Genomic DNA, 14103 nt, shown 5'->3' with positions numbered 1-14103 from the left:
CTGACCCTGCGAGCAGATGTGAGGGCCACCAGAAAAACCACTTTCCAAGTGAGAAACTTTAGTGGAGCCTTTCTCATAGGTTCAAAAGGAGGTTTCATAAGCTGAGAAAGAACAACATTGAGATCCCAAACCACAGGAGGTGGTTTGAGAGGAGGATTGACATGAAAAAGTCCCTTCATAAATCTGGAAACCACAGGATGAGCAGAGAGAGGTTTCCCTTGGAGAGGCTGATGGAAAGCCGCAATAGCACTCAGGTGGACTCGTATAGATGTCGACTTGAGACCAGACTGAGACAGGTGTAGAAGATAGTCCAACACAGACGAGAGGGAGGCTCGCTGAGGCTCCTTAGAATTGGAAATACACCATGAAGAAAATCTAGTCCATTTTTGGGAGTAGCATTGACGAGTAGCAGGCTTCCTGGAAGCCTCCAAGACATCCCTCACCGCCTGGGAAAACTGGTGAGGCGCTACGTTGAGAGGAACCAAGCTGTCAGGTGGAGAGACTGCAGGTTGGGATGAAGTAGAGACCCCTGATGCTGACTAAGCAGTGAAGGAAATACTGGAAGAAGGAACGGCTCCCTGCTGCTGAGTTGAAGGAGAAGGGAGAACCAAGGCTGTCGGGGCCACCGAGGAGCTATCAGAATCATGGTGGCATGGTTGGACCTCAGCTTGACCAGAGTCTTTTGAATGAGAGGAAATGGAGGAAACGCATACAGAAAGCGATTCCCCCAATCCAGCAGAAAAGCATCCGCCTCGAGGCGATGAGGAGAGTAGATCCTGGAGCAAAATTGAGGCAGCTTGAAGTTGTGGGGAGCCGCAAAGAGGTCTATCTGAGGCGTTCCCCACTGAGCAAAGACCTGATGAAGGGGTGAGGAATGGAGTGTCCATTCGTGAGGCTGGAGTAGACGACTCAAGTTGTCCGCCAGGACATTGTCCTTCCCCTGAATGTAGACAGCTTTGAGGAAGGTGTTGTGGCGAACCGCCCAATCCCAGACTCTGAGAGCTTCCTGGCAGAGGGAGGACGAGCCCGTGCCCCCCTGCTTGTTGACATAATACATGGCGACCTGATTGTCTGTGCGAATGAGGACCACCATGTCGCGAAGCAGATATTGAAAAGCTTGAAGAGCATTGAAGAACTCAAAACGCAAAGAACTCAAAACGCTACTTTTCAAAAAGCATATCCAGAGGGGGCGTGGCTTGGAGCGCGCACGATATGGCAGCCTAACCGCAGCGCTCCCGTATCCAGGCAACAAACGGAATAAAAATAAAACTTCTACTTTCTCAAATCGCTATTAAAAATACATAAAACAACGTCGGAAATGGCGAGTATGAAGCAGGGGAAAGCTGAAAAACCTTCAACATCGGGTATATCAGCAAAAAGAACAAAAGTAACTCCCCTGTCACCATCGAGTGTGCCGTTCCCGATGGAGACTGAAGAACTCACTGAAAAGTCAGATATTATGACAGAACTGTTCAAAATAAAACTGATGCTGACTGAAAATGCCAACAAAATATCTGAAGTTAAAGAAGAACTTCTTATCATGAAACAAGAGATCCAAACGGAAAGACTGAGAATGACAGTGATGGAAGAAAAAATGGAGAAATTTGAATCCTTCACACAAGAATATGACAAAGATAAAAAAGAAGTAGCAGCTTTAAAAAATCAATTGGTGGATATGGAAAACCGAGGAAAAAGAAAGAACATCAGAATTTTGGGGCTGGCTGAAAATATTGAAGGGGGAGATCCTGTACAATTCCTGGAAAATCTTTTACCTAAACTGCTTCAGCTCAACTCAAAATGGCCGTTAGAAATTGAAAGAGCCCACAGAATCCCCACAAGAAAGCCAGTAAACCAGGCTGCTCCAAGACCTTTGATATTCAAGGTGTTAAGGTATCAACAAGCTCAAGAAATATTAAAAATGGCAAAAGCAAATAAAAACTTGAATTATAAAGGATCAAAACTGATTTTAGTACCGGATTTTGCTAAATATACAGCAAACATAAGAAAACAATTCCTCACATACAGACAGCAGCTGAAAGAAAAAGGATACATATATGGAATATATTATCCATCCACTATGAGAGTATCCAGTGGAAATAAATCCATATATTTTCAAGACCCGGCAAAACTGAAAGAATTTCTGACACAAAAAGAACCTATGTTTACATAAAAAACAGAACAATTCAGCTGAAGAAAGAAGAAAGAAGAAAGAAGAAAGAAGATGGAAAAAAGGGAAAATAAAGAAGATTATTAAAAAAAAAAAATTAAGATATAAGAAATGTTATTAACTGGAAATATAATTTATATTTATTGATATAGTGGATGCAATAATATAATATTATTTTATTAAATTAATTATTAATAAAATATTAGCATCCACAATCATTAATATTTAAAAAAAAATAAAATAAAATAAAATATAAAAAAAATTTTTTTTTAATTATTAATATATAAATAAATAAATTATTTATTTAAAAATTTATATAAAATACATGTTTTAATCAAAATAGAAAATTTATTCAATTATATAGCATATTAACTTATTATGATTAAGGAATAATGAAATGATTTACAATGAAATTATCATTAAAAATATTGATAGGAAAATTTTATTATTGTTATATTGAGAATAAGATTTAAAAATGAAATATATTAATTTATTATAAAAACAATATTTTAATTCTGTATAAGAAAATTATAATTTTATGAAATATATACAAGAAAATAATTTGATTATTGACAGGATTAATTAATAAAATAGATGTCTAATATAAAATTTTTATTTGATTCAATTATTCAGTCATATTAACTTATTATGAAAAATAAGAAAATAAGTAATTGATTGGTAGATAATTAATAAAATATGAATTTATTATAAAACTTATTTATTGACATAAAATGTATATTTTGTTTAATTATTTATTCAAATTAATTTATTATGAAGATGATCTATGAAAATGATTGAAATGCATTATTATTAATATTAATATATTTATATAAAAATGGATATATTTAATTTATATGATGATATATAGATATATATAGAGAAATAGAGCTATATTTGTAATATGTTTATTAATTAAGAGTATTATATTACATGTATGCATGATATTGAATTTAATTTTATGAATCAAATATATATAATTCTCAGTAAATTTATAAAATATTATAGATTAAATGGATATAATTTTCAATTATATAAGGGTGGAAGTATAAAGAATGTATTGAATTTAGAAATATGTTTTTAAATAATATAATGAATTATTAGTTGCCTGGAGATGGAGATGTAGGTTTTGCATGACCAATGCGTGTTCCAAATCAGAATATGATAATGGGTGGGAGGGGAGGGAAAATAATGGGTGGGATAGGATATAAATTTTTAATGAATGTGCTAGGAGATAATCATGTAAACTATCATAGAATATTGGTTAAAACATAACTATTAATTAGATGGATATAAAAATGTATTCGCTGAATGTCAATGGTTTAAATCATCCTATTAAGAAGAAGAAATTATTATCGTTCCTTAAAAATCAAAATGCGGACATTTACTTCATTCAAGAGACCCATCTTTCGGAAATTGAATCAAAAAAATTATCTGGAGGTTGGATTTCTAAATGTTTATTTGCACCGGCTTTAAAGAAAAAAGCTGGAGTGGCTGTTCTAATAAACAAAAAATGTAATGCAGATTTTAAATTAATTAATTATGATCCCTTAGGTAGATGGGTACATATCGAGATGGTTCTGGGAAATACAACCCTGAATTTATTCAATTTATATGCTCCTAATACGAATCAAATGGAGTTTTTTAAACAAATTCAACAATTGCTCTTACCACTGGCTACATCTAATTTAATAGTAGCAGGGGATTTCAATGCTGTAATGGATCCGATTTTGGATAAAAAACCAAGTAAAGTTATGAAATCATTAGGCTTAGATAATTTGATAAGATCTTGTGATTTAGTAGATATATGGCGAATTCTTCATTTTAATGATCAGGAATTTTCTTTTTGTTCTCAGGTCCATAAATCTTTTTCACGAATTGATTATATATTTGTTTCTAATAATATAGCGCAGCGTGTCTTAAAAGCAGTAATGGATCCCATTATAATTTCAGATCATGCTGGTGTGTGGATTAATCTTCAAAATTATGATGTTGAAAACTTTGATTTAATTTGGAGATTTAATAATGATTTATTAGCGGATTCAAAATTTCTTGAAGATTTTAAAATAAAAATGCAAGAATTCTTTCAATTTAATGAATCAGATGATATTAATGCTGAGATCTTATGGGATGCTTTTAAAGCAACTATGAGAGGAAATATTATTTCATATTCAACATTTATTAACAAACAAAAAAAAAAACAATTTCTTGAGATGGGAAAGCAAATTAAATTATTAGAAAATAAATTAATTGAGAAATGGGAAAATAATACATTACAAGAATTATTAAAATTAAAAGTTAAATATAATGAGATTTCTTCTCAAATTGTGAGGAAAGACATTTTCAACAAACAAGTACAATATTATGGAAATTCAAATAAAGCGGGGAAATTATTAGCAAACTTTCTAAAAGCAAAGAAAAGAAAATCTAAGATTATTGCAATTAAAGATACACAAGGTAACACACATACCAACACAAAAGATATTATAACACAATTTCTTGATTTTTACAAAGAATTATATACTTCCAATTCTTATAAAAATAAAGAACAAGACGGATTAACTTTTTTAAATTCATATATTGGACCAAATATTCCAGATCATATAAAAGGAAGTTTAGAAGAACCTATATCTTTAAAAGAATTAGAAACAGCATTGAAGTCTCTTAGAGTTGGATCCGCTCCAGGTGGAGATGGGTATACTGTTGAATTTTATAAATTTTTCCAAAATATCATATTACCACATCTGTTAAATTTGTATCAATATCAAATAAAGAATGAAAATATTTCTGGTACTATGGCAGAATCGATAATTATAGTCTTACCAAAACCAAACAAAGATCCTACTCTGGTTTCAAATTACAGGCCTATTTCATTATTGAATGTGGATAACAAATTAATGGCTAAAGTATTAGCATTAAGATTGGCAAAAGCTCTCCCTTTCATTATTGATGTACATCAAACAGGATTTATTGCTAAAAGACATTCATCAAATAATACTAGATTAGCATTCCACTCATTAAATTTAGCAAAAAATATAAATGATCCAGTTTTTTTAATATCTTTAGATGCAGAAAAAGCCTTTGACAGAGTGGAATGGAATTTTATATACCAAGCTTTACAATGGTTTGGTATAGGATCCGGTTTTATTAAAATGATTCAGACATTGTATAGCTCTCCTGGAGCAAGATTATATATTAACAATAATTTATCAAATAGATTTAACTTGCATAGGGGAGTTAGACAAGGATGCCCTCTATCTCCTTTACTTTTTGATATTGTCCTAGAACCTTTATTAATTGCAATAAACAAAACTAAGGAGATAAAGGGAATATCATTTACCAGTTTTGAATTTAAATTATCTGCATATGCAGATGATATATTATTATATTTAAGAGAACCGGAAACTACTATTCCATGTATACTTAATTTAATAGAAAAATATGGTACTTTTTCTGGATATAAAATTAATTGGAACAAATCTGAAATTCTCCCAATAAATGTTCATTGTACCAAAGGATTATTTGAACCATATTCATTTATTTGGAAAGATGATGGTATAAAATACTTAGGAATTATGATCAAAAATACAATTGAAGACACAGTCAAAGAGAATGAAAAACTTTTATTGAAAAAAATAACAGAAATGTGTGAGCAATGGAATCCATTACATCTTTCTTGGTGGGGAAGAATTCAAACAATTAAAATGATGATATTGCCTGTGGTTTGTTACCAAATGAGTATGATTCCAATATTTTTTCAGGGGTCATTTTATAAAAAACTTAACAATGTTCTTACAAAATTTGTTTGGTGTGGGAAAAGACCAAGAATCGCTTTAGTATCATTACAAAGACCAATTGTGGAAGGGGGGGTAAATTTTCCAAATTTTTATAGGTATCATCAAGCCTATATCTTAAGACAGGGTATGTATTGGATCCTCCCAGACCTTTTAGAAAATGTACCAGATTGGCTGTATTTAGAATGGCGGCTCCTGTTCCCTTTATATCCAGAACAGTTAATAACTATAACAATGCCTAAAAGATACAAAGATCACAGAATTTTATTTGACACTTGGAAAACATTGAGATATATCAGTAATCTATCACCAGAACCTATTGCTAAATCTCTAAATCAATCAATATGGATAAACTCCAGGATCAGAATTGGCGGATTTAAAATCGTCTGGAAACAATGGATAAATGCAGGAATAAGAACATTGAATGATGTCATATCAGAAGGATCACTGCTTAGTTTTTCACAATTGCAAAATAAATTTGGATTAAATAAAACACAATATTTTAAATGGATGCAATTGAAGCAGGCCATTCAGGTAGGGTTCCCTGAATGGAAAAATCTAAATAATCAATATAGTCTACAGGTTCTATGTTTCCAGACGGATTTTTTGGGTCACCAAGCCGCAAAATGGTACAAATTGATATACGGATTTTTAAATAAAAAAAAGAAAACAGGTCTTAGGGATATTTGGAGTATTGAGATTGGTCAGACAATTTCTGAATCTCAATGGCCACGATTTTGGTCCTGGAGATTAAGATCTACAAGGTCAGCATCTATGAATCAAACATGGTTATTCTTATTACATAGAGTATTCTGGACCCCAACGCGCCTGCAAAAAATAGATAGTACTAGATCTAATAGATGCTGGCATTGTAAATTGGAAATAGGGACGTTAGATCATTTAATCTTTTTCTGTCCCTATGTAAACGCATTTTGGAATTCAATTTGGCCCCAAATTAATAAGTTACTAGAGAATCACGTAGGACTCTCATATGACACCATATTATTTGGTACTGCAATGAGAACTAAGAGTCCGATTTCAGCAAATAATAATAAGCTATTACTAATACTAACAGGAGTCGCCATGCAACAAATTACTCAAAATTGGAAAGATTATACCAAATTAAATTATACATTCTGGTGGAATTCTGTCTGTCATATTTATAAAATGGAAAAAATATTAGCGTTACAACAGGGAAATCTTCTTAATTTCAAGAAAATTTGGCAACCATTGACAAATTATTCTAATGATTAGTTTCTTAGCACAATGATAAAAATTATATATGAATGGGGTGGGATTTGATTAATTAATGGAAATATATTATATAAAAAGGGAGAGGGAATTATATTTTATATGTTATTGTATAATCTTTATCATATTATATTTTAAATACTATGAATTATTAATGATAATATTTTGGATATGTAATAATTAATATATATTGTATGATTCAAATATTGTAAGAATGGAAAATTTATAAATAAAAAATTAAAAAAAAAAACAAAAAGCATATCCATAACACCTAATCTCCTCTTCCACATACACCGACCAGGTTACCCACTCCCTGACACCAAATCCTCAACCGACCAAAATTAAAGCTTGCCTCGGCTGATAACGCCGCTGATAGTTTAATGGCGGTCGAGAGGATTGAGACTGCTGAGGCTTAGGCTTTGGCCGAAGAATGGACTGAAAGGACTTTTCATGATCAGACAATTTCTTCGTGACTGTCTTGATGGATTCGTCAAAAAGATCCGCCCCAGCACACGGGACGTTCGCCAGGCGGTCCTGAAGATTCGGGTCCATGTCAATGGTCCGCAACCAGGCCAAACGGCGCATCGCCACCGAGCAGGCTGCCGCCCGGGCCGAGAGCTCGAAGGCATCATAGGAAGATTGCATCAACTGAAGACGAAGCTGGGACAGCGAAGCAACCACCTCCTCAAACTCAAAACGAGCCTGGGACTCGATGTAGGGCGTGAACTTCCGAAGCACCGGAAGAAAAAATTCCAAATAGGTGGCAAAGTGGAAATTATAATTTAGAACTCGGGACGCCATCATAGAATTCTGATAGATGCGTCGTCCAAACTTATCCATGGTTCTGCCCTCGCGGCCCGGAGGCACCGAAGCATACACCTGGGCCGGATGAGACCGCTTGAGCGAGGATTCGACCAGGAGGGACTGATGTGAAAGCTGAGGTCCCTCGAAGCCCTTATGATGCACCGTGCGGTACCGAGCATCCAATTTTCCAGGGACCGCAGGAATAGAGTAAGGAGACTCAAAACACCTCATGAAGGTCGAGGAGCTTGTGCAGAGGCAGGCGTAAGGACTCAGCTGGGGGACGAGGCAAGTGCATGGTATCGAGGTACTCCTTGGAGTATCGAGAACCAGAATCGGGAGTAATGTCCAGGTCATCCGCCATCTGTCTTAGAAACGAGGAAAAAGACAGTTGGTCCGCCAGCACCGGTCTTCGAGAAGGACTAGACCAGTGGTTCCCAACCCTGTCCTGGAGGAACACCAGGCCAATTGGGTTTTCAGGCTAGCCCTAATGAATATGCATGAAGCAAATTTGCATGCCTATCACTTCCATCATATGCAAATCTCTCTCATGCATATTCATTAGGGCTAGCCTGAAAACCCGATTGGCCTGGTGTTCCTCCAGGACAGGGTTGGGAATCACTGGACTAGACGAGGTCAAGGCCTCGGGCTCTACCGAGGCCTGCGAACAACAAGGCGAGTAAAAGACTTCGGGGTCCTCGAACTCCGGTCCCGGAGGAGGAGACCCAGCCGAAGCAGAGTACCCCATACGAGGCAATTTCTTCTGAGGAGAGACGGTCGAGTGTCGAGAGGAATGCCTCGAAGAGTGCCTGGATTGATGTCCCTCTCGATGTCTGGATGGGGATCGAGCCCGCCTGTGAGAATACTGATCCCCAGAAGCCTCCAAAGAGCAGATAGGACTCGAGGCCGTAGAACGTAGAGGCGGAAGACTCGGCGCCTCCCCAGGCTTGATAGGGGGTTCGGAAGAACTTGTCCTGTTTCCTGCTATGCCCAGGACTGGGAGGCCTCAAAGGTGGACGCCACACTGTGTCATGGGGAGGGGTAATAGGCTCCAAGGGAGGCAAGTCACCAAGGGAAGCTTTCCTCGAGGGAATAGGCTCCAAGGGAGGCATGTCACTAAGGGAGGCCTTCCTCGAGGAAATAGGCTCCAAAGGGGGCATGGAACTACCCGAGGCCTTCCTCGAGGAACCGGACGCCGACCACCGCTCCTCCTCGCCGAGCAACGAGGTCGTGCAGCGCGGCGGAGGAGGAGGGGGCGGCCCGCCCCTCGGAATCGGAACTGGGAGGTCACCCTGGATCGAGGCAATCAGCCGGGGCCCCATGGTGTTCATGAGATCCACAAACTGAGCCTCCAGGATGGACCGCAACGAAGCCGATATGGAGGGATCCGCACCAAAAGGGGGCCCTTCCGCATGGTCTCCGCGCTCCTTCGGTGCCGAGTGCTTCTGCTTGCCAGCCTTCGGCACTTTGAGCACCACCGGAGGAACTATAGGAGTCGGTACCTGTTCCGAGGACACTGAGGAAGGCACCGGCGCCGAGGTCGAGGCCGAAACCGGCGTGAATGATGCCGATTTCAGAAGGCCCGAAGCAGCTGGGGAGGCAGAGGGCTTCACAGACGGAGTTGAAGCACCAGTCGACGTCGAAGCTGAAGGATCCAATGCAGCTTCCATCTTGAACATGGACTCCAAAAGAAGACAGCGGCGCTTAAACGCTCGCGCTGTCAGAGTGGAACAAGGCCGGCACTATTTCGGACAGTGATCCGGACCCAGACAATGAAGGCAGCGTCGATGCAGGTCTGTGAGCGAAATCGCGCGCTGCCACTTGCTGCACATAGGCTGGAAAAGCTCCGCCGCAAGGTCGAAGGCGCGGGGCCCAAGCCTCGCGGCCGACCCGGTTTCGGAAGAAAAGTTTTTTTTTTTAAAAAAGAAATCAAAGAAAGAAAGAATAAACGCACGGAAAGAGTAAAAGGAACTCAACCCGCGGCGATGCAGAAGGCAAAAAAACAGATTCAATGGGCGCAGAATTGAAGTAAACTTCTCAGCTCCACGGAAGAAAAAGAACTGAGGAGACACGCCCGGACCATCGGGCGGGAAGGCACTGGCGCATGCGCGGTGCGGGCATCTCGAAACTTCTGAGTTTCTTCAAGCAAGACATGCTTGTGAGACGTCCGTATCGGGGCTCTGTCGGATGACATCACCCACTAGTGAGAATAGCTGCCTGCTTGTCCTGGGATAAATATTTGTTAGTCGGCACTACTAAGTAAATCAAGTTATTCAGTTAAGTTAGACCAACTATTTATCTTCAATTAGACTTATCAGTAGTTTAAAATTGTACCAGCATCACATCTCTTGGTCCTTTTTTTTAAACCGATTAACTTTGGATGAACATGAAGCTGTTTGACCAAATGTTAATCAATTGGCAGGTTCCAAATTTGAATGAAAAAGTATAGAGTTGAATATAGATGAATTTTAAGTAAGGATGTTAACTTTGGTACTTGAATTTAGGCACTCAGCATTTCTTCTGAATATCGGCTTCTATGTTTCTAAGCTCAGATGAATGAACACTAGAGTTGGCATATTTTGGACAAATTTGTTTTTACCTTAGTTTGACTAGGCTCAGCCATTAGTATGCCCTGGAAGACTTTGGAAAGGTCTCTTAGATTGAAGGTGTAGTGGGATTTGGCTGGAGTAGGCAACAGCTGTGATGTGATGGTAGAATACACTTTAATGGTAGCGTTCACAAGAGGCTCATTCAAGGACTCTAGATCAGAGGCTTTAGGAAACAAAAAAAAAAATCAGGTACTAAATAGGTTTAACATTTTTTATTGATTTTTTTTCATATAACAACAAGTGTGACATAAAATTTCATACAATTATCTTAAAAATATACTTGATATCTCCATAACATACTTTACATTCAACATATCTTATATTATCCTTATTATAATTTTAGACATCATATAAAATTTAATGAATTTATCAACTATTATTTAATTATGAATCCCTTTCCCTCCCCCTTATTTTGTTAGTTGCACATACTATAACAACTATTATGATAATTTATTTATATTTTATGATAAAGAGAATAAAAACCTCCCCCCCCTCCTTTAATCAGTATCTTACTATGGGAAAAATATTTATATCAATCATTACAAAAATCAGTTAATGGTCCCCAAATCTTCTTGAACTTATCAATATATCCTTTTTGTGTTGCAAATGTACGCTCCATCTTATATAGCACAGTTACTTACTGTAACAGGTGTTATCCAGGGACAGCAGGCAGATATTCTCACATGTGGGTGACGTCATCCACGGAGCCCCGATGCGGACAGCTTTTCAAGCAAACTTGATTGAAGATTTCAAGTTTGCTAGTGCTGCACCACGCATGTGTGTGCCTTCCTGATCCACTAGAGGGCGCATACCCTCCTCATGGTCCTCAGTTCAGATAGCTAGCAAAGAAGCCAACCTCGGGGAGGCGGGCGGGTTGTGAGAATATCTGCCTGCTGTCCCTGGATAACACCTGTTACGGTAAGTAACTGTGCTTTATCCCAGGACAAGCAGGCAGCATATTCTCACATGTGGGTGACCTCCAAGCTAACCAAAAAAGGGACGGAGGGAAGTTGGCAATTCTTTTTTTTTTTTTTTCTTTTTTTTTTTTTAACTTTTTATTTATAGAATTTTCATTCTTTCAATACATGAATCACATATTATAAAATGTATAATAAAATATATATGTATGTACAAATTCATATCATAGATATTCATCCCTTTCCCCTATTAATTGTTTTTCCATTTTTCTTTCATATTAATATCTATATTTCCCACCCTAACCCTATATTACTATTATCAATGTGTTAAGATATCTGATCTCTAGAATAATTAGTCAATGAAGTTGGCAATTCAAGAAAACACATTACGCAAAACCGACTGGCCCAACCAGCCGTCGCTCCTGGACAGAGTATCCAGGCAGTAGTGGGAGATGAAAGTATGAACCGAAGACCAAGCGGCAGCCTTGCAAATCTCCTCGATAGGCGTCGACCTGAGGAAAGCTACAGAAGCCGCCATCGCTCGGACTAATGTCCCGCGACTCGACCATGCAGCGCGAGACCAGCCTGAGCGTAGCAAAAGGAAATACAAGCAGCCAACCAGTTGGACAAGTTGCGCTTGGAAACTGGGCGTCCTAACCGATTAGGGTCGAGGGACAAAAACAATTGAGGAACCGTCTGAGGAGACTGAGTGTGTTGAAGATAAAAAGCCAACGCCCTCTTACAGTCAAGTGTGTAAAGCGCCACCTCGCCAGGAGGCGAGTGGGGCTTCGGAAAAGAGACCGGAAGAACAATGGAATGATTGAGAGGAAAGTCCGAAACCACCTTGGGCAAGAACTGGGGTTGAGTACGCAGGACCACCGTGTCATGAAGAAATACAGGAAAAGACGGGTCCGCAACCAGAGCTTGCAGCTCACTGACTCTGCGAGCAGACGTGAGAGCAACCAGGAAATAATTCAAAAGAGCTTTATCAATGGAATCAAATGGAGGTATCACCAATTGAGTCAGGACCACACAAAGATCCCAAACCACCGGAGGGGCTTTGAGCGGAGGATGTACATTGAAGAGATCCCTCATAAAGCGGGAAACCGTCGGATGGACGGAGAGCAGCGTCCCATCAAGCGGCCGATGAAAGGCAGCAAAAGCACAGAGGTGGGCTCGAATAGATGTCGATTTGAGACCAGACCGAGACAAGTGAAACAGATAAACCAGCACTGAAGGCAAGGAGGCAGAGAGCGGATCCAAGCGGTGCTCAGCACACCACGCAGCAAATCAGGACCATTTCTGGGAATAGCATTGCCGAGTGGAGATCTTTCGAGAGGCCTCGAAAACACCCGCACCGACTTGAGAGAAACAGAAGGAGGGAGGCACGTTGTGAGGAACTAAGCTGATAAGTGTAGAGACTGCAGATTGGAATGCAACAGAAACCTCAACACTGAGACAGCAGAGAAGGGAGCATAGGTAGGAACAGAGGCTCCCTGACATGCTGGAGGAGCAGGGAGAACCACAGCTGCCAGGGCCACAGAGGAGCCATCAAGATCATGGTGGCGCAGACCGACAGGAGGTGTATCAAAGACCTGAGAATCAGAGTAAAGGGAGGGAACACATAGAGGAACCTGCCCATCCAATCGAGAAGGAAAGCATCCTACCTATGCGGCCGAAAAGGGCGACTCAATGTGTCCACCAGACAATGCTGCTCGCCCCGGAAATACACCGCCCAAAGAAAGAAGTAGTGGTGTAACTTCCCCTCCAATGACGAAGGGCTTCCCTGCAAAGTAACAGGGAACCTGTACACCCTGGCTTGGTCACAGAATACATCGCCACCAGGATGTCGGGACGCACCAGGACCCCGCAATCCAGCAAACAATAACGAAAATCCACCACGGCATTGTAAATGGCCCGGAGCTTCAGCAGATTGATGCGGCTGCGACGGTCCGCACCCAACCAAAGACCCCGAGTCCGAAGGCCGTCGTGTTGCGCCCCTAAGCCGATGCCGAGGAGTCCATCGGCAGAACCTTCTGATGCGGGGATACGAAGAGGTGGCCCACCAACGAAACCAGCACACCACAAAAGCGCTGGGAAGCGGGATCCCAATCCTGCCATCACTGAGATGCTCGGGTCCAGCGGGGAACACGAAGAGGAAACCAGGCGAACATCGGGACATGAACCGTGGAGACCCATGATCCCAAAGCATCAGCATCAGCTCGGCCGAGGCCGAAGACCGCTGAGACACCAGCTGACTCAGGCGCAAACAGGCGGCCTGCCGAGGCAGAGGCAGAAAAGACTGGAGGCGGACCGAGGACAGAGGGGCCATCGTCCGGTATAAACAAACAAGGCCCTCCCCCTGAGGCCGAGACAAGAAGGAGCGCAGACAAACTGGGTCCAGGTCCGCCCAGAAGGACTCCCGAGACTGGGGCGGACAGAGTCTGAACCGCTCCCAGACTAGAAACTAGTGCAGGTCACGAAGGGCCAGGACCAGACGCAGATGGGAGGATGGGAACGCCCAACCGACAGAGGCGAGGCTATACTCCCAGTGCGTAGACACGGCG

At 40.1% G+C, this 14103-nt stretch overlaps 1 protein-coding gene across 6 annotated transcripts in view; it reads right to left on the bottom strand.

The window, feature by feature from the left end:
• Positions 1-14103, bottom strand: part of DNAH1 (dynein axonemal heavy chain 1) — an 813109-nt gene that overhangs the window by 239044 nt on the left and 559962 nt on the right. For all 6 annotated transcript variants that reach the window (XM_033926650.1, XM_033926656.1, XM_033926654.1 and 3 more), the window contains one exon: positions 10610-10782. In XM_033926650.1, the coding sequence (XP_033782541.1) occupies positions 10610-10782 (173 nt within the window). The remainder of the gene's footprint in view (positions 1-10609; positions 10783-14103) is intronic.

Source organism: Geotrypetes seraphini, chromosome 17, assembly GCF_902459505.1.
Source record: "Geotrypetes seraphini chromosome 17, aGeoSer1.1, whole genome shotgun sequence".
Taxonomy (NCBI): Eukaryota; Metazoa; Chordata; class Amphibia; order Gymnophiona; family Dermophiidae; genus Geotrypetes; species Geotrypetes seraphini.
Note: the sequence above shows the minus strand (reverse complement) of the source record. Positions and strands in the feature narration are given on the sequence as shown.